This window comes from Vigna umbellata, chromosome 8, assembly GCF_029865625.1.
Source record: "Vigna umbellata cultivar VRB3 chromosome 8, Vumbellata_1.0, whole genome shotgun sequence".
NCBI lineage: Eukaryota > Viridiplantae > Streptophyta > Magnoliopsida > Fabales > Fabaceae > Vigna > Vigna umbellata.
Genome location: NC_142172.1, coordinates 23,227,912 through 23,248,878, shown reverse-complemented (window position 1 = coordinate 23,248,878; position 20,967 = coordinate 23,227,912). Strand labels below are relative to the sequence as shown.

The window sequence follows — 20,967 nt, the reverse complement described above, 5'->3', positions numbered from 1 at the left end:
TAATTCATTTCAAAACATTTGAAATTTAAAGATACACCTTAACCTGAAAAAAGATACAAGATAACAAAGATAAAATAAATGACTTAAGGATTATTTTAAACATGTTCTACTAAAAAATAATATCTAACACATTTCAAGTACATCCAATCTACAAACTTTAGCTCTAAATATCAAAATGAAGACATTACACAAATAACTATATAGTAGTGTTGGATTAGTGTCAAATCCTACCTCAACTTTTATCATCAAATAGTTTAATCTACATTATTTAACTGTTAATAAAGTACATATATATCTCGAAAAAAAAAGTTTGGTAAACACGTCATCCGTTAAACATTTATAAAAGTTTGATATAAACATTATAACAATTTCAACTCATATAACTAACGTTAAGCATGTTAATTAGAATAAAGCTCATTCGTAAAATGAAATAAATTCGTTAAGTAAATTTAATTAGGGAATTATCATTATTATTTTGGGTTTGAATTCGTTTCATGAATTTATTAAATCTATTGAGCGAATCAAAATCTACTAAATGAATAAGAACCACTTAACAAATCAAGTTTGAAATTAAGCCTAAATCTTTGTATAAAATTTGATGAGTGAGTTTTTGTGACATCCCAAAAATACAGCATAAACCATAAAATCAGAATATCACATTTAATAATATTTCGATACAGTTTTCCAACTAAAAACAAAACAACGCTCAAGGACGAATGTCCTTGAGTACAGTCTTACAATAATAACAAAACAGACGCGCAAAGCCGCACGTCTTCAGAGTTACAAATGAAAAAGCCGAACGTACGCGAAACTTGACCGAACGGTTTACACTGCACAAATACTGAACGGTCTATCAGAATAAAATAACAAGGCAAGATGGTCGAACGACCATTCTAATACAGGCTACATAACTGGCCGAGCGCCTCACTGCTCGGTCTTCACTTCGACATCAACCAGGTTCTCTTCATTCAGCGCCTCTTCCAAACGCTCGTCTCCCTCTGCTCACATCCACACGGATGATCATTGCATTGACAAGACGGACGTACAAGGACAATAGACAACACAAGGAAACGAAAGGGTAAGCTTACTTAATTTAACTCATGCATCAACATACAATTTCAAATAAACCATTCATCACACATGCATATTTCAACATACACATTCATTACATAACAATACACTTCAACGTACTTACTCAATAAAACTCAACACGACTGACTGTCCGGACTGTATGAATTCTGCGTAGTTACAGGCGTTCGTGCACCCGGGTGGTGTGGTAACTGGCATTTTCATCAGCTGCCACCCGAGGTTAGTACGTCCGTCCAAAGTACCTCTAAGGACGACGACCTCCTGCCATTCCCACGCATGACGTGCGCCTCTACTTGAGGACGATCACTCACGGAATATCAGGATTGAACAGCCAGCATTAACTTCCCACAGTCATACTTTACGAATTTCAACATTTATCTGAGTCATTCCTACCTGGAACGCTCGTTCAATAATCATATTTTCATTTCATATCATATATTCTCAACCTTTATAATTTCATATTTATTTTCATCATTTCTTTGTGGACTAAAAAAAAACGAACGTTCTGTCCCCAATAAGGCCGAGGACGAACGCTGGAAACGGGACCAAAGGACGCTCGTTCGAATCAGAGAACGAACGCTCAGTATATGTCGAGCACCATTTTGAGTGGGCGCTCAATCTAAGACCGAGCCCCTGATTTAGAACGAGCGTTCAGTCTAAAACAGAACACCCTAAAGGACGAACGCTAATCTTAGAAACCGAGTTCATTGGGACGAACGTTATTACCTTGAGAATCAGTTAAATGAACTGACGCTCGTGAATTTTAAATAAATGACCGAACGTGGCAAATCTGAAGTTGGACGTACGCTATTTCAATAAAACCGAACACCATTTAGAGCGAGCGCTCAGTATAAGACTGAGCCTCATTTTTAGGACGAACGCTCCTCTCAAAACCGAGCACCATTAGGACGAGCGTTCAGTATAAACCGAACACCCTTTAGGACGAACGCTAAGTTCAGAACCAAGCACTATTTGGACGAACACTCAGTTCAAAACCGAGCGCCAATTTGGACGAACGCTTAGTGTGAGACCGAGCGCCTATTAGAGGGAGCGTTCAATATAAGACTGAACACCAACTTGGACAAACGTTCAGTATAAGACTAGGACGCACGTTCAATATAAGATTAGGACGAACGTTCAATAGAAGATTAGGACGAACGTTCAATAGAAGATTAGGACGAACGTTCAATTTAATATATGGACGAACGCTCAAGCATAGGTTTTAGATAAGAGGACGCTCCTCCAAAACAAGATAAAAACCGAACGGTCAATGACTGTTCAGTACAGATGTGCATTTTCATAGGGAAAATTCTTACAAAAATCCATTTTTCAGTTCGTTTCTCATTATACAAGTTCATAAATTCCATTCGTTCATGTCATGGTACAATTTACAATCTTCATATAATCCATATCATCCAAATCTCATATATTTCATACAACATACGTAAACTTAGTCATATATCATTTTTCACTCAGTAAATAACGAACGTTCATGCAACTCAAATCACAGCACATCATGCAATATATTCATACAGTAATTAACGAACGTTCAAACGAAGCACACAACATGAATTAAATCAAATAAGCTTCCCTTACCCGGAAATGAACGAACGTTCACAGGCGCACACAGACGCTCTCTACTCAAATCCTTATCACCAACGCTCGTTATTCCACTATCTGAACGAACGCGCAGAAACCCACCTATATTTGGTCATATACTGTTAGGACGAACGTTCAGAATATTTAAGAACGAACGTCATTTTTACAAAAAGGTCAAACGCTGAGAATCGAAAACAACACTCGTTTGGACGAGCGCATAAAAGAGAACGAACGCTACGGGACGAATGCATGAGCAACGCATGAGCGAACGCTCGTCAGCTAAAGAAAAACGAACGTTCAAAACAAAGTGGACGAACGTTCAATTCGTCTCAATTTGGACGAACGTCCAATTTGAAACCAAATTGGACGAACGCGATTCTGCAGATTCTGCAAAATCATAGGTTTTCCAGAAAACCAGAAAAACCTCCATTTTTAACTTTAAAGCTTTTGGATTTCTACAAAAACAGTGAGATTAACTAATCAAAACGAAAATTCTAGCACTCCTTACCTCTTGAAGACTTCCTTTGTGAATTCTTTGAGTCTATCTCCTTCAAAACTTCAAAAGTTCTCCACTTCTCCTCTTTCCCAGAACTTTCAGCAAGAACTTCTCCTCTCTCACAAAAATTTGGCAGCAATCCTTTCCCCTCCCAGCAGACCCATAGCTTCCCTTTTTAACTTCCCAAACTCTTCCCTCTTCCCCTCTTCTTCTCTTTCCTTTTCTTGTTTGCTTTTGGTTTTGTTTTCAAAGGGGGAAGCAACGTTCGCTGTCCCTTTGTGGCAGCGCACGTTCCTTCCTCCCCGTTATCTTTTGTTTTTTTTTTTTTTTTTTTGAGGCCTGACATTCCCCCCAACTACAAAAATTTTCGTCCTCGAAAATTAAGACGTACTCTCAAACAGATGGGGATACAAATCCTTCATGGCATCTTCCACTTCCCATGTAGAGTCGCCCGTCTTTTCATCCCAGACAACTTTCACCAATCTGACAGCTTTCCTCTTGTAGTACTTGGTGTTGCTATCTTCAATGCGTACCGGCTGCATCTCCAATGTACGATCTTGACGAAGACGAATATCTTCTAACTCTAATATGTGAGAAGGGTCGGATACGTACTTCCGAAGTTGAGAAACGTGGAAGACTGGATGCAAGTTTGATAACTGAGGCGGCAAAGATAACTCGTACGCAACTGGCCCGATCTTCCTCAAGATCTGATAAGGTCCAATGAATTTGGGAGACAACTTCTTGGGTCGAATGGCTCTCCCAACTCCCGTGGTCGGATGCAGTCTAAGGAAAACATGATCTCCTGCATCGAACTCCAAGGGTCTTCTCCTCTTGTCAGCGTAGGATTTCTGTCGACTCCTGGACGTCTTCAGCCTTTCTTGAATCAACTTCACCTTCTCAGTCGTCTGCTGAATGAGCTCTGGTCCTGTTAACACTTTTTCCCCTTCCTGAAACCAACACAATGGCGTTTGGCATTTCCTACCGTACAGAGCTTCAAAGGGAGCCATTCCTATGCTGGCTTGGAAACTATTGTTGTAGGTGAACTCTACCAAAGGTAAGACTTCATCCCAAACGCCCATGTGATCTAGAACACACGTCCTCAATAAGTCTTCAAGCGTCTGGATGGTCCTCTCGGACTGACCGTCCGTCTGAGGATGATAAGCCGAACTCATATGGAGTTTACTACCGAGCTCACTTTGTAATGATCGCCAGAACCGAGAAGTAAATCTCGTGTCTCGGTCTGAAACAATGCTAGACGGAACTCCATGTAGACGAACAATTTCCTTGATGTAAAGCTTAGCCAGGTTCGTCATGGACATCTTCAGATTGACTGCTAGGAAATGAGCACTCTTCGTTAGTCGATCCACAATTACCCACACGGAATCATGATTCCTGACAGTTCGAGGTAAGTGGGTCACGAAGTCCATCGCAATGCCGTCCCACTTCCATTCCGGAATCTCTAACTGCTGAAGTAGACCGCCTGGCCTTTGATGTTCAGCCTTGGCTCGTTGACACGTTAAGCATGATGCCACAAAACGTGCGACATCACTCTTCATTCCCGGCCACCAGAACGACTTCCTGAGGTCCTGATACATCTTAGTCATACCAGGGTGTATGCTAAGACGACTGTGGTGTCCTTCCTCAAGAATCATCCTTTTCAACTCACCATCATTCGGAATGCACGTCCTACCCATGTATCGTAGACAATCGTCTGTTCCCGTGTTGAACTCCTTGGCCTGATCTGTACCGAGTGCGTTCAAGATCTTCACCAACTCTTCGTCTTCTCGCTGCTTCATTCTGATCCGGTCAAATACGTCACTGGAGATTCTAAGAGTACAGCATTTAATAACATTCGGTTCCAAGTCGAACTGTAACCTTAGATCTCTAAAGCTCTCTACCAAACTTAACTCTCGGACCATCATGGAGGAGACGTGAACTACCTTTCTGCTTAAAGCGTCTGCTACAACATTTGCTTTTCCCGGATGGTAAAGTAGTTCAAAGTCATAGTCCTTCAAGAACTCCAGCCAACGTCTCTGTCTCATATTCAACTCCTTTTGATCAAAAAGGTACTTGAGACTCTTATGATCACTGAACACTTGGAAAGTTGATCCATACAAGTAGTGCCTCCAAATCTTCAAAGCAAAGACGACCGCTGCTAATTCCAGGTCGTGAGTTGGGTAGTTCTTCTCGTGAACCTTCAGTTGTCGAGAAGCATACGCAACCACCCTCTTTTCTTGCATGAGTACACAACCCAAACCCTGATGAGACGCGTCACAATATACCACAAAGGGTTTAGCCGTGTTAGGTATGACCAGTACCGGGGCGCTTGTTAACTTATTCTTCAATTCCTGGAAACTTCCTTCACACCGATCGGTCCAAGCGAACGGTTGATCCTTTCTGGTCAGCTGAGTAAGCGGAGCTACTATTTTGGAAAATCCTTCAATGAACCGTCTATAGTATCCCGCGAGTCCCACAAAACTACGAACCTCGGTAACTGAGCGTGGACTCTCCCATTCCAGTACTGCTCTTACTTTAGCCGGATCTACTGAGATTCCTTCAGCTGAAACCACATGTCCCAAGAATGGCACTTTCTTCATCCAGAATTCACATTTAGAGAATTTGGCATATAACTCCTTTTCTCTTAGCACGCCTAGAACGATCCTCAAGTGATCCTCATGCTCTTCATAGCTTTTGGAGTAGACAAGAATGTCATCAATGAAGACGACCACGAACTTTTCTAGATACGGTCTGAAGATACGATTCATGTAGTCCATAAATATTGCTGGGGCGTTTGTCACACCGAATGGCATCACTACATACTCGTAGTGTCCATAACGAGATCGGAAGGCCGTCTTCTGGATGTCTTCTTCCTTTACCCGAATCTGATGGTATCCCGACCGTAAATCAATCTTTGAGAATATGGTCGCGCCATGTAGTTGATCCAGTAGGTCGTCTATCCGAGGCAACGGATACTTGTTCTTAATAGTCAGCTTGTTTAATTGCCTGTAATCTATGCAGAGACGAGAACTGCCATCCTTCTTCTTCACTAAGAGTACTGGTGCTCCCCAAGGTGATGCGCTTGGTCTGATAAACTGCTTATCCATTAACTCTTCAATCTGTTCCTTGAGTTCAGCTAACTCTGCTGGCGACATCCGATAGGGTGCAATAGAGATAGGTCCAGCATTCGACACTAAGTCGATAGTAAATTCCACCTCGCGTGGAGGAGGTAATCCAGGCACTTCGTCAGGAAATACATCAGGGAATTCATCCACGACTGATCGTCCTCCATTCGATTTACTAGACGGTCGCTCATGATTCAAATCTTCAATTCGTTCGTCTGAATGCGTCATGATCAGGAAACAACTGGCACCATCCCCGATGTCTTCTTTCAATTGACCGAGCGTCACAGATAGATCCACTTCATACTCGTCTGGAAACACCAATTCCTTTGCACCGCAATTTATGAGAATGCGATTGGCAGCCAGCCAATCCATTCCTAAGATTACTTCTAAATCTTTCAAGGGTAGACAGATAAGATTCACTTTGTAATTTCGCCCCTCAACCTCTATAGGACACTTAACACATACAGTAGACGTCCTAACCTCACCAGCCGCTGGGGTTGATACTACCAAGTCGAACTGCATCTCGCGTTCGGCTAATCCCAATTTCTCAACACACGTCTTCGAAATGAAGGAGTGCGTTGCCCCCGAATCATACAATACACAAACAGGCATTCCAAACAGCAAACAAGTACTGGTGATGAGCGTACCTGAGCTGGCAGCTTCGGCGCCCGTGATCGCATACACTCGACCAACGGCTTGTGCTCGTCCACCCCGATCCTGTTGCATCCTCCCGGCATTTGGCGGCCTCATTGCCGCTCGTCCGCCCATTCTACACTCACGTTCTATATGACCATTTCTTCCACAACGAGTGCAGGACTTCACTCCCAATAACTGAGGGCAAGACGACCGGTAGTGTGGTCCTCCGCATTGGAAACACTTGACTGATCCGTGCTGTCCAGACTGTCCGCCAACAACCATAGCCTGAGAATTAGATGGTTGTGCTGGGCGAGCATATGGCAACCTGTTCCGATTCAGATTCGGCCTGGACATGATCGGTCCTCTAGTTGGTTGTTGCTGTTTCTTCAGTCGTTCTGCTTCAGCCACATTTTTTTCTAACACTTTTGCTCTCTCAACCATGGCAGGAAAAGACTTAATGCAAAGGCTGGAGATTAGTACCTTTAGATCACTTCTCAGCCCATTTTCGAACTTCCGGCACTGCCACACTTCACTGGTAGCCATGGTATTGAAACGGACCAAGTGCTTGAACCTGTTAATGTACTCAGAAACAGACATATTGCCCTGCACCAACTGGAGAAACTCCACTTCTTTGCCGAAACGGACACTGTCCGGAAAATACTCCTCATAAAATTTTTCCTTGAACACTTCCCAGGAAATAGGGCTTTCAGCTTCTGTTAGTATCATCTTAACACTGGTCCACCAGTGACTGGCCTCCCCAGTCAGCAGATACTCAGTATACGCCAACCTGTTGTCTTCTGGGCATCGCTTGGCATTGTAGATCTGCTCCATGTCCCTTATCCACTGATCAGCTCCGTCAGGAAGGCATTTCCCATCAAACTTTGCAGGACGATGCTGCAAAAAGTTCTCCAAACTCCACTCAGCCTGATGAGTAGTGTTTGAAGCAGATGCTCCCGGTGTATCCCTAGTAGCTGCAAGAATCTCCATCAGTTGCCTCTGGGTCGCTTCAGAATTAGCGCGAGCAGCTTCGAGATTTTGTGAATTAGTCGCGTTTTGCTGCATCAGAACAGCATTCTGCTCTTGTAGCCTTTCGATCACCGATTCCAACAATCTGGTGTTGTTGGGCACATCATGTTCATTGGTCTGTGGTGGAGGAGGAGGAAGTCTAGGTGCCATTGACTCTTTGGAACGGAGAAAAGAACGAACGTTAGTCCTGTTCAAAGAGTCGAAAATAACTCATTAAACGCAATTCAAGCACACAGCAAAAACACAGTGTACTCATAACCTACAGTGTCCTTAAAAGAACAAAACTGCTCTGATACCACTAATGTGACATCCCAAAAATACAGCATAAACCATAAAATCAGAATATCACATTTAATAATATTTCGATACAGTTTTCCAACTAAAAACAAAACAACGCTCAAGGACGAATGTCCTTGAGTACAGTCTTACAATAATAACAAAACAGACGCGCAAAGCCGCACGTCTTCAGAGTTACAAATGAAAAAGCCGAACGTACGCGAAACTTGACCGAACGGTTTACACTGCACAAATACTGAACGGTCTATCAGAATAAAATAACAAGGCAAGATGGTCGAACGACCATTCTAATACAGGCTACATAACTGGCCGAGCGCCTCACTGCTCGGTCTTCACTTCGACATCAACCAGGTTCTCTTCATTCAGCGCCTCTTCCAAACGCTCGTCTCCCTCTGCTCACATCCACACGGATGATCATTGCATTGACAAGACGGACGTACAAGGACAATAGACAACACAAGGAAACGAAAGGGTAAGCTTACTTAATTTAACTCATGCATCAACATACAATTTCAAATAAACCATTCATCACACATGCATATTTCAACATACACATTCATTACATAACAATACACTTCAACGTACTTACTCAATAAAACTCAACACGACTGACTATCCGGACTGTATGAATTCTGCGTAGTTACAGGCGTTCGTGCACCCGGGTGGTGTGGTAACTGGCATTTTCATCAGCTGCCACCCGAGGTTAGTACGTCCGTCCAAAGTACCTCTAAGGACGACGACCTCCTGCCATTCCCACGCATGACGTGCGCCTCTACTTGAGGACGATCACTCACGGAATATCAGGATTGAACAGCCAGCATTAACTTCCCACAGTCATACTTTACGAATTTCAACATTTATCTGAGTCATTCCTACCTGGAACGCTCGTTCAATAATCATATTTTCATTTCATATCATATATTCTCAACCTTTATAATTTCATATTTATTTTCATCATTTCTTTGTGGACTAAAAAAAAACGAACGTTCTGTCCCCAATAAGGCCGAGGACGAACGCTGGAAACGGGACCAAAGGACGCTCGTTCGAATCAGAGAACGAACGCTCAGTATATGTCGAGCACCATTTTGAGTGGGCGCTCAATCTAAGACCGAGCCCCTGATTTAGAACGAGCGTTCAGTCTAAAACAGAACACCCTAAAGGACGAACGCTAATCTTAGAAACCGAGTTCATTGGGACGAACGTTATTACCTTGAGAATCAGTTAAATGAACTGACGCTCGTGAATTTTAAATAAATGACCGAACGTGGCAAATCTGAAGTTGGACGTACGCTATTTCAATAAAACCGAACACCATTTAGAGCGAGCGCTCAGTATAAGACTGAGCCTCATTTTTAGGACGAACGCTCCTCTCAAAACCGAGCACCATTAGGACGAGCGTTCAGTATAAACCGAACACCCTTTAGGACGAACGCTAAGTTCAGAACCAAGCACTATTTGGACGAACACTCAGTTCAAAACCGAGCGCCAATTTGGACGAACGCTCAGTGTGAGACCGAGCGCCTATTAGAGGGAGCGTTCAATATAAGACTGAACACCAACTTGGACAAACGTTCAGTATAAGACTAGGACGCACGTTCAATATAAGATTAGGACGAACGTTCAATAGAAGATTAGGACGAACGTTCAATAGAAGATTAGGACGAACGTTCAATTTAATATATGGACGAACGCTCAAGCATAGGTTTTAGATAAGAGGACGCTCCTCCAAAACAAGATAAAAACCGAACGGTCAATGACTGTTCAGTACAGATGTGCATTTTCATAGGGAAAATTCTTACAAAAATCCATTTTTCAGTTCGTTTCTCATTATACAAGTTCATAAATTCCATTCGTTCATGTCATGGTACAATTTACAATCTTCATATAATCCATATCATCCAAATCTCATATATTTCATACAACATACGTAAACTTAGTCATATATCATTTTTCACTCAGTAAATAACGAACGTTCATGCAACTCAAATCACAGCACATCATGCAATATATTCATACAGTAATTAACGAACGTTCAAACGAAGCACACAACATGAATTAAATCAAATAAGCTTCCCTTACCCGGAAATGAACGAACGTTCACAGGCGCACACAGACGCTCTCTACTCAAATCCTTATCACCAACGCTCGTTATTCCACTATCTGAACGAACGCGCAGAAACCCACCTATATTTGGTCATATACTGTTAGGACGAACGTTCAGAATATTTAAGAACGAACGTCATTTTTACAAAAAGGTCAAACGCTGAGAATCGAAAACAACACTCGTTTGGACGAGCGCATAAAAGAGAACGAACGCTACGGGACGAATGCATGAGCAACGCATGAGCGAACGCTCGTCAGCTAAAGAAAAACGAACGTTCAAAACAAAGTGGACGAACGTTCAATTCGTCTCAATTTGGACGAACGTCCAATTTGAAACCAAATTGGACGAACGCGATTCTGCAGATTCTGCAGAATCATAGGTTTTCCAGAAAACCAGAAAAACCTCCATTTTTAACTTTAAAGCTTTTGGATTTCTACAAAAACAGTGAGATTAACTAATCAAAACGAAAATTCTAGCACTCCTTACCTCTTGAAGACTTCCTTTGTGAATTCTTTGAGTCTATCTCCTTCAAAACTTCAAAAGTTCTCCACTTCTCCTCTTTCCCAGAACTTTCAGCAAGAACTTCTCCTCTCTCACAAAAATTTGGCAGCAATCCTTTCCCCTCCCAGCAGACCCATAGCTTCCCTTTTTAACTTCCCAAACTCTTCCCTCTTCCCCTCTTCTTCTCTTTCCTTTTCTTGTTTGCTTTTGGTTTTGTTTTCAAAGGGGGAAGCAACGTTCGCTGTCCCTTTGTGGCAGCGCACGTTCCTTCCTCCCCGTTATCTTTTGTTTTTTTTTTTTTTTTTTTTTTTTTGAGGCCTGACAGTTTTCAGTTACGATGCAAAATCAATAATTCTACAAAATTTTACCAAAATCAAATTTAATTCTAAATAACCAAATTATTGATTTCAACGAATTTAAAATATACTAAATATCACTTTGTAAAATATAGATGTCATGACAAATATTATCAATTTGAACACATCAAATCAAATTTCAAGTACAAATACAAGTCATCATCCTTAAGAAAATAATAGTTATTTAGAATAAAATTTTAAATAGTTTTCCTTGTGGATTTCTTAAAGTTGAAACAATAACCAAAATAAAGTATTCCCAGTAATCTAGCCGTCTACACGTAAGACCCATGAAAAATATTTACCTTAATAGTAATAATTTTATTATTAGTAGTAATAAATTTCTTTGTGAATGGAAAATACAATAAGTTTATAAAATGTGGAAAGATTAATAAGAAATTTTGGTAGCTTAATTGGTAGAAAATTTTGGTGACCTTTTTGTAAAAAAAAAAAGAAAAGGTAAAAATTAAATTTAAAATATTGATAATGGAGAAAGCATTCATATTTGAAGGCATAATTGAGGAATCCATTATGAATCCATTAGGAATCCATTATGTAAGTGGTAATTAAGAAATTAATAAAAATATATATATATTAAAAAAATTGATGAATAGTAAAATTTTTGGATTATAAATAGCCATGAAGGGGAGGCTATTTTGCACAAATAGAGGAAGAATCAAGTGAGAAACCTTGAGAAATAGAGAAGAAAGAGTTAGGAAGAAATTTTAGTTGCAAGAAGAGTAGAATCTCTGAAGGGTTTTCGGGGAAAACAAATTCGGAGCAAGAGAAGTCTGGAATAGAGGTAGGGGAGCTAATCCTTCTTATATATGATTTTTATACATGTTATGATCATGAATATGAGTTACGAACATGTTAAAATTTTGGTAATGGTAGTTATTTATTCACTTGTATAAATTTAGTTTTCATGATTATAATTTTCTTATTCTCGAATTACTATGGTAAAACCTTCCTTTTAACTGTTTTTACCATTGATTTAGCTAAAAGTTTAATATATGAATCCTAAGAACTATTTCTTCACTTTGACCATTCGGATCATCAATTAGAGTCTCTACTTGGAGAAATAAATTATGCATGTTTGAGTAAATTAATTACCGCTATAATTTGGTTACTGAGTCCTCTCGGTAAAATATAGATTTTGACCTATTTAACCGTTAGGTCAACCTGAAAATTTTATATATGATTCCTAAGATATATTTATACACTTTGACCGTTCAGATTTGTAATTAAAATTTTGTACTTGGAGAAATAAATCCTGCATGTTTGAGTAAATTAATTACCCCTATAGTTCTGTTAATGAGTTCTCTTGGTAAAATATAGATTCTGACTTATTTGACCGTTAGATCAACATAAAATTTGATATATGATTCCTAAGATATATTACTACACTTTGACCGATCGGATTTGTAATTGGAAGTCTATGTTTTGATAAAGTAATTTTGAAGTTTTGAAAAATCTGATGAACACTATATTTCTGTTCTTAAGTTATCATGGTAAAAAGTTCATATATATTTCATTTACCGTTAGATTGAGCCCAAACATTCCTATGTAATTCATAAGACATATTAAGTCCTCTTGACCGTTCCGATTTGTAATTAGATGTGTGTGCTTAGAGGAATTCGTTCTGCATTTTGAGTATAACTGAAAACCATTTAAATTTCTGTCCCTGAGTTACCTCGGTAAAACCTCAATATCTATCTAGTTAACCGTTGGATCAACCGGAAATTTTAATATGTAGTTTATAACACATAGTGAATTATGTTGATCGTTCAGATTTGAAATAGGAGTTACAGATTTAGAGATATTAATTTCGTATCTTCTCAGGAATCTCAATATTGCTTAATTTCTGTTTTTGGACCATTTATACAAAAATTATGAATTATAATTGTGATGGTAGGATAGAGGAATCTTAAAAACCGGAGTTGGTACATCCCTGATCATAGAGCAGCCCTGGTCCAATCCAGTAAGTTGTGACTAGTCATATGTACTGACGTTTATGGTGAGTTTGATTCGTCAAATATTTGATTCTTCTCCGGTGACCATTTATGGTGATATTTTAGTATTGTTAATTTATTTTGTGATATATTCATTTTGTACGATTTCTATGATGATTGTATTTTATTATATGGGATTTAAATTTATGTGTCTGAACATGATGTGATTTATGTGGGAAGTATGTGAATGTATGAGATATGTTGGATTCTAATATGATGGTATCTGGTTATTCATGTCTTGGGTTAAGTTTCAAAGTGACAGTATGGTTCATAGACGTAATTCCATGATCCTCAAGGAGAGGATACATGGTGGTGATATGGGGGTGTGTAGAATGATTGCATGGTAGCTCAGTTTTGGGGGTCATCCTGAAACTCCAATGGTCTTTCTACTCATGTAGAGAGGATTGAACCATGTGGTGAGGAGTAGCAGGAGGTCCTAGTCTTGGGTGCTTCTAGTATGATCCAAGGTGAGTGATAACGGACTAACCTCGTGAGTGTGGTAGGGTGGGGGAGCCCAAGTTTCATAAGCCACCACGAGTGCAAGACCCGCCATAGCTCGGTAATCATTCTAGTCCGGACGAGTCGGTTTATAAAGTAACAAGTCTTGTGATGTCATTTTACCATGTGTATCAAAGTAATGAATGAGTATTTATGATGTGATTATTGTATGATGGTATGAGTATGTCTGACATAATTATTATATGAGGTTTGTTGAGTGCATCAAAGTAAATATGCATGTTTCATAAATGATTGCTTGCATGTTAGTTCACCCTACTTGTTTGTGTTTTGTGTTTGGGTATGTGCGATGATCGTATAATTCGTTATACGGGAGCAGATGAAGGAATGTCGTTTGACTCAGTGCCAAGGAAGAGAGGAATAGAAGAACTCAAGTTATAGTTTTATAGTTGAAATCTGAGCCTAAAACATGTATAGACATATATCAACTAGGAATCTTTTAAGTGTGAGATTACGGGATGTTACCGTAAATGTAATGCTACAATACATAAATTAGAAATTTTCAAGTGGGAGAATTTAAGATGTTACATTTATCACTAAATCAATCAAAATAAAAAATTAAAGATGGAAGACCTGAAATGAAAAAATTAAAAGAATTAATTAATAGGACCAATATAAAATGTGAGTTATTCACATATGAAATGAAAATGTTAAAGTTAAAAGATTATAAAATAAAAAGAAACTCTAAAATATATTATAATTAGATAAAAAAAGTATTTTATATTATGTTTCATCTGGTACAATTTTTAAAAATATAAAAATTAATTTTAAGATTTAAGAGAGAAAACTGAGAAAGTATTGTTTAAGAGAAAAACAAAAGAGACACGCAATTGAGATTGATTTTAAAAAATAAAAAAAAAGAATGAAAAGGGAGAGGAAGAGAAACGTATTTATAGATATGTGATATATATAACTATATATACGAATCTTTTTAATTAGGTTTAGATAATAAATTTTATTGAAAATCATTCTTTATTATTAATTATTAGTTATAAATTTATTAATATTTAATTACATATCAAGAAATCCTTTAATACTTAATATATAAAATTTTGTCAAAAAATTATTTTAATTACTTAAATAAGATTTAGGGGCGTATATTAATAAACTTGTCAAAAAATTACTGGAAGAGAAAAAACGTGTCCTATAAGAAAAATAAATTTTGTTTTTGTTTGGTTCCTGGCTGTGCGTGGTTATACTCAGGAATAGGTGGGGTAGCATGAAAGTTGAATTTGACTTTCTAACATAAAAAAGTAATACTTAAGGGATAATTGTCGCCTGCAATATTGGTGAGTACAAACTAATTATTTTAAAGATTAAAATTTAATAATACTACGTAAGCTTAAACTTACATTTTGCATTTTTTTTTACAAATAGAGTTATAAATATAGTATTTGAAAAATTTAACGAGGTATAATAATGTCATATATTCTAATACAATTTAAAAGTTTAAATTATCAAGAAAATATCTATGAATGTTTTTTTTTAATTATTATTAACATATTTCCATATGAAAATATTTATATTTGAAGTATAAAATGGTAATAACATGAATTTATTTATTTTGTGATTAGCTATTTAATTTAAGGATAACAATATAAAATTAACTTTAAAGTTATTATGGATACACTACGTTAATGATAAGAACATTATGACGTTAACACGTACAGTAAATAACGAAATAAGTATATATAACTATTTAAAGTTACTATGGACACACTGCATGTCACTCTAATAGTGCGATTTCCATCTTTTTAACTTAAAATAATGAAATGAATTTGAAAACATTAGGTCCACAAAAAGCGATGGAACACGAATTAAACTCTAAACCGTATAATCACATATAAGAATATGATGTAAGACGTAGCAGTTGGTAGCAGGAAGGAATGGGATAATGGAAACGACACACACCGAAAGGATTTTGATTTTGATGTTATTTTATTATGGGACGACAATTCTGTTGGTGACATTATTTGTCATTGATTGTATTGAAGCACAGAGATTGGTTATTTTCAGGTAGCTTAACATCAATTCGATTAATAATGTGAATTGTGTCACCACGTTAGGTATAACTTAAATTATATTGGTACGTCAATAGTTTAACGTCAACCACTAAGTGCAGTCTAAGTGATAGCTAAAGGCAAGAATTTTGTGACGTTGGAGTGCAGCTCAAGTAAGTAAAGAATCACGACAACTCTTGCGCAAAAGATAAAAGTAGTCACCGTTTGATGGCAAACGCTTCATTCATGACTAAAAATTCAAGGGACATGAACTAAGCAAGCCCAAGTTGATATTCGTGTGGATTGGAGGAAAATATAAAACCCAAGTCAATTATTTTTTCTAAAAATATTAGGGCAGTAATATTTTTGTAGCCCTATTAATATAAGGTTTTATTAGATCATAATTTGGGCTTGAATTTAGTAGTATAGTTTGGACCTAAAAAGGAGATGAACATAATTTTGGACCAATGAGTGTGGCATATGGATTGGGATTTCTTAAATCTTACACTAATGCAACAAAGGGAAACGACTGTGGTTGTTTTTGAATATACGCTTCGGTTTTAGAACCACGACATATATGGGTGAGGTAAAAAGGTCTAAGACTTTTGGCCGCGGTTCCAACTGAGGTAATATCCTGAAGGATACTGCTTCGATTCTTCAACAACCGAAGTAGTAAAGAAGAGAAAAAGGGAGGGGGGGGGGGGTTATTACCTCAGTTCAACCGAGGTAATAATGTGGGGATATAACAACGGTTCTAGCTTGAACTGCGACCAAAGCCCTATTTTTTTTTCTAAAATCACGTGCACCCTATGACTTCGGTTGTGGCTGAACCGAGGTCATAGGAAGGATTTCTACCTCGGTTTTGGCCAAAACTGCAGCCTATTCTCCTACAATTTTTTTTAATAGCATGTTTGTTTTTGTGATATCCACTATCACAAAAATAGACCTGTATATCAAACAATATCATAACAACACATATTCAACATAATAGTTAATATTTACATCACATAATGTACAAACCCACAATAGTCAATATTTACATCACATAATGTACAAAGTCTAATAACTATAAATCAACATGTTCTAATGTATTTTAAATCTAATAACTATGAACTATTATATAATCTAACTAAATGTTTTGCAATTGCCTTCGTCAAGAATGTAAGTGGCTTCTCAGAAATTGGAGTAGGAGTCTTGAATCTCTGCACAAGACAATTCACTAGTAAAATAACAGTCTTTTAACGCGCCTACTACGCTTCGGTTTTCACAAAACCGAAGCATATTGAAACGCGATGACAATTTTGTAATTAAGGCGAACTTATACGCCTCGGTTCAGTAGGAACCGAAGTCTATACACTCTACTGCCTCGGTTATTTTACGAACCGATGTCATTGGGCATTTATGTTTTCGGTCTGCCTTCTAACCGAGGCATATAGGTTAGTTTGGAATTTTTTTTAGCTCTTTAGGCACCGGTTAGTAGATGAATCGAGTTAGTAACTCTTTCAAATTACTCACACCTGAGAAAAACTTTACACATTTTTCTTCTTCCCCAAGAGCGATCTTCTTCTTCCCCTGCGACCTCCTCCACCACTGGGAGAAACCCTAGCCACCTTGTCGTCAACCACCTAGAATCGTGTCCTCACTAGAATCGCGCCACCAGAATCGCGTCCTCACCAGAATCGCGTCGGCGCTATCTTCCATGGCCATCTTCACGAAGCTTCGGCATTAGCCTTGCAACCTCCATCTACATCGCAACTCGATCAAAGAAATCTGCACAGCGACGCAAGCCAAACGCGCCACCATTCATCTTCATCACCAACAAACCCAGAAATCAAAAAATCCCAAATTCCATGAACCCTAAATTGAGCCGTTGTTCAATCTCGTGAGATTCTGATCTTTGGAGTGTGGCCGCGGGATTCTGATCTCCGGCGACGCCAAGTCCAACTCCATCGTCTACACCAACGCCAGATCACTGGTCATCGTGAGCGTCGAGAATCCCCTTCACGTCTCTGTCTACGGGGAACACGCCAGATCCGGCCACCATCGTGCGTTTCTCCCCCAATGGCGAATAGGTCGCCTCCACCCACGCCTCCGGTACCGAGTTGGAGAGTTAATAGAAGGTTGTTATGATTCAACCGAGTTGCCGCAAGTTCTTGTGGCACAATCAGACACTGCTGCTATATTTTACTCTTTAGGGACCACGAGAATAAGCAAAGGTGTGGTTTTAACTCATGCAAATCTCCTTTCCATAATGAGATTGATTTTCTGGTGTGCTGAAGTTAGTGGATCCAAGATGATATTTTCTTGGCCTTCATTCTAATGTTTCACATCTATTGATTTGCATTCTTTGGATTAGGATTGTTGTGTGCTGGTATAACAACAGTTTTGATGCAGAAGTTTGACTTCCAAGATATGCTTGATGCAATCCAGAAGCATAAGGTTAACAATGTGCCAACAGTGCCACCAATGATCCTTGCGCTAAAGTTATAGTCATTGAAACAGGGAACCCTTTGCCCCTAACAAAGAAGGAGAGTTGTGGTTAAAAAGTCTTGATATTAGGCTTTGAGTAGCTTAATTCTTGATTGTTGGAATTTCTGCTTGATTGTTGGAAGATCTACAAGCAGAAATTGTCCTTATTGTGTATTGGGAGAAACTGCCTCGGTTCAATAGGAATCGAAGCGAAACGATCTTCGAAAAAAATATAAAAAGAAATTGTACTGCTTTGGTTACCGGTGAACCGAGGCAAAAAGCTTATCCCTTTTTACCTCGCCTGTATATGCCCCGGTTACAGAACCGGTGCCTATAACCGAAAATAACCGGTGTCATTTCCCTTAACTGCACTAGTGATTGATATTAATTAATGTATATGAATTCCAAATGTTGGAGAAAATCAAGATTCATTAAATTTAAATATTGTCGTTACCTAGCCTCTTATGATATCGGCACAAATAATGTAGGTCATCCAATACATTACATAGTATCCACACTCATATGACCTGCTCTGTCTGTTACACTACAATATATCATCACAGTTGTAAATAGTTAGTGAAAATCATTATAACAAAACAACTATAAGAAAGTATGGCTTTAACATATGTCAAACCTTGAGAGCAATCCATGCAAGCTTTCTACTGTTAGCAGTTGAGCTCCCAACCAACATCATACTTGCTGAAATAGAACTATATATATAAAAAAAAGGTTTTAGCATTCATTTATATAACAAAGAAAGTCCAAACATTGAGATTCTTACTAATCAACTGCTTGTTTGAGATGTTTGGGAGGAGACTTGTGCAATGAGCATAACCACAAAGCATAGCTCTCCGGTACGGAAATAACAAGTAGTTGCCAATGGTGCCTGAAATTGATAATAACTTAATTGTTATATATTAAAATCACATATGGAACTTTATTAAGTTAACAAACTTCACTTACCCAGATATATAAGGAATAAAATGTATGTCCTTCCCGCTTGCAAATCTGCTTGTGAGATATGTTGTGATCTCATTAAAATCATTTACTTCGTGAATGACTTGGGGATCAATGAACCCATAGACATCATTGTACCCCAAGTTGTTACTGATTATAATACAACATTACAATACAAAAATTAATTTTGTAGTGAACATTTAATGACAAATTAAGGTTAATTCAATTCAATCATATAATCATACAATTAATAAGCATTGAAATAATCACATATTCAACATAACAAATTTTAAAATAGCATTGTAAAATTAAAAAAATAAATTTTAAAATCATACCATCATATAAAATTATATGATCATAAAAAAAATTTCAATCCTAAATATTATACACATATTATATGATCATCCAATCACATAGTCAATCACAAAATCATACAAAATTATATAATCTTATTAAATAGTAAACTTTAAAAATTAATATAAGAACTCGATAGTGTGAAAAGCCAATAGCAAAGAACAACCCGCGATCAAAAAGGTAGAAAATTAAACTCTGCAAAATTCAAACATACAACAATATACAAAAAAATATTAGTTTTAGAAACAAAACCAAACATTAAAACGCAAAAAAACAAATCGAAAATTTACCTCTATGGGTGGGAATCGAAAAAACCAAATCAAAACAACGTTTAGAACAATTATGATCGGTTAAAAAGCTTCCTAAACGTTGATGATAGCCACGGAAACAACCAAAATCAAGATTAAACGGTGAATAACGCAAGAAAATAGCAAAGAAGGCCCGAAGCTCAGTGGTCTCAAGAGGGAACGCACAGAAACTATTTCTCGCGAGGAAGATGACACTGTTTGTCTCCTGTTTTCTTTTTTTTAACCTATGAAAGGATATTACCTCGGTTCTCAGTAAAACCTCGGTAATATCAGGGATATGGCCTCGGTTACCCACACAACCGAGGCCTATTCTCTTAAAAAAAATTCAAAATCAATCTGAAATGACAATTTTGAAAATTTTTAAAACCTTTTTGTTGCGGTTCCTCGCCAAATCGAGGCCAAATCCTCATTTAAAAATTAAATTTTACTTAAATATTTAGATTTTGTTCAGATCAAGGTCTATGGTCTCGGTTTAGAGGGAACCGAGGCCATATCCCTGACATTCTAACTACTATTAATTAATGTATGACTGCAAATGTCGAATGTCAGAATTTTGGCAGGGGTCTATGGCCGCGGTTTTGAGGGGAACTGCGGTCGTATCTCCTGCACAGGGATTTTCAATAACCAGCAGGCTGGACAGTCAGATTCTTGCAGGGGTTTATGGTCGCGGTTCTGCAGACAACCGTAGCCATATCTCCTGCACAGGGATTTTTAATAACCAGAAGACTGGATTGTCAGATTCTTGTAGGGTTTTTTGCCGCAGTTGTCTACAGAACCGCGGCCATTTACCCTCTTTGGCATTGGTTCAGTTGCAACCGAGGCCTATACTATCGAGAAAATTTCAAAAATTCCACCACGCCATTTTATGCTTCGGTTTCTGGTGAACTGATGCATAACGTGCGCGGTAATATCCCATTTTTTTACTAGTGTTAATTTGACACAAACATGGAGAGCAAGCTTCTTCATATGTGCCCACGAAAGTGAGATACATGTGAGTGTTTAGGAGAAGCTGAGATATTTAAAATATGAAAATTAATGTAATTTAGAAATATGATATAAACTTAATATAAATAATCTAAAGTTAAATATGTTTTGGTCTTTAATTGTTAACTAAAATTGTATTTAGTT

At 38.0% G+C, this 20,967-nt stretch overlaps 1 protein-coding gene across 1 annotated transcript; it reads right to left on the bottom strand.

Annotated features, from left to right (window-relative positions):
- Nucleotides 1-634: 634 nt before the first annotated feature.
- LOC148194297 (uncharacterized) lies at nucleotides 635-11,267 on the bottom strand. Its single transcript, XM_088097727.1, has 4 exons — nucleotides 10,856-11,267; nucleotides 10,345-10,449; nucleotides 6,954-8,657; nucleotides 635-998 (listed from the first exon to the last, which is right to left on the bottom strand). The coding sequence occupies exons 3-4, from the start codon at nucleotides 8,116-8,118 to the stop codon at nucleotides 925-927; spliced, it is 1,239 nt and encodes a 412-aa protein (XP_087953853.1). The 5' UTR covers nucleotides 8,119-8,657; nucleotides 10,345-10,449; nucleotides 10,856-11,267; the 3' UTR covers nucleotides 635-924.
- Nucleotides 11,268-20,967: the final 9,700 nt, after the last annotated feature.

What these genes read in the sequence shown, in the direction of transcription:
- LOC148194297 (XM_088097727.1), bottom strand. Translation starts at nt 8,118, where the DNA reads ATGGCACCTAGACTTCCTCCTCCTCCACCACAGACCAATGAACATGAT. An exon ending in CGCCGAAGCTGCCAGCTCAG is followed by an intron (nt 999 to 6,953) that starts GTACGCTCATCA and finishes GGATGTGAGCAG; the next exon opens with AGGGAGACGAGCGTTTGGAA.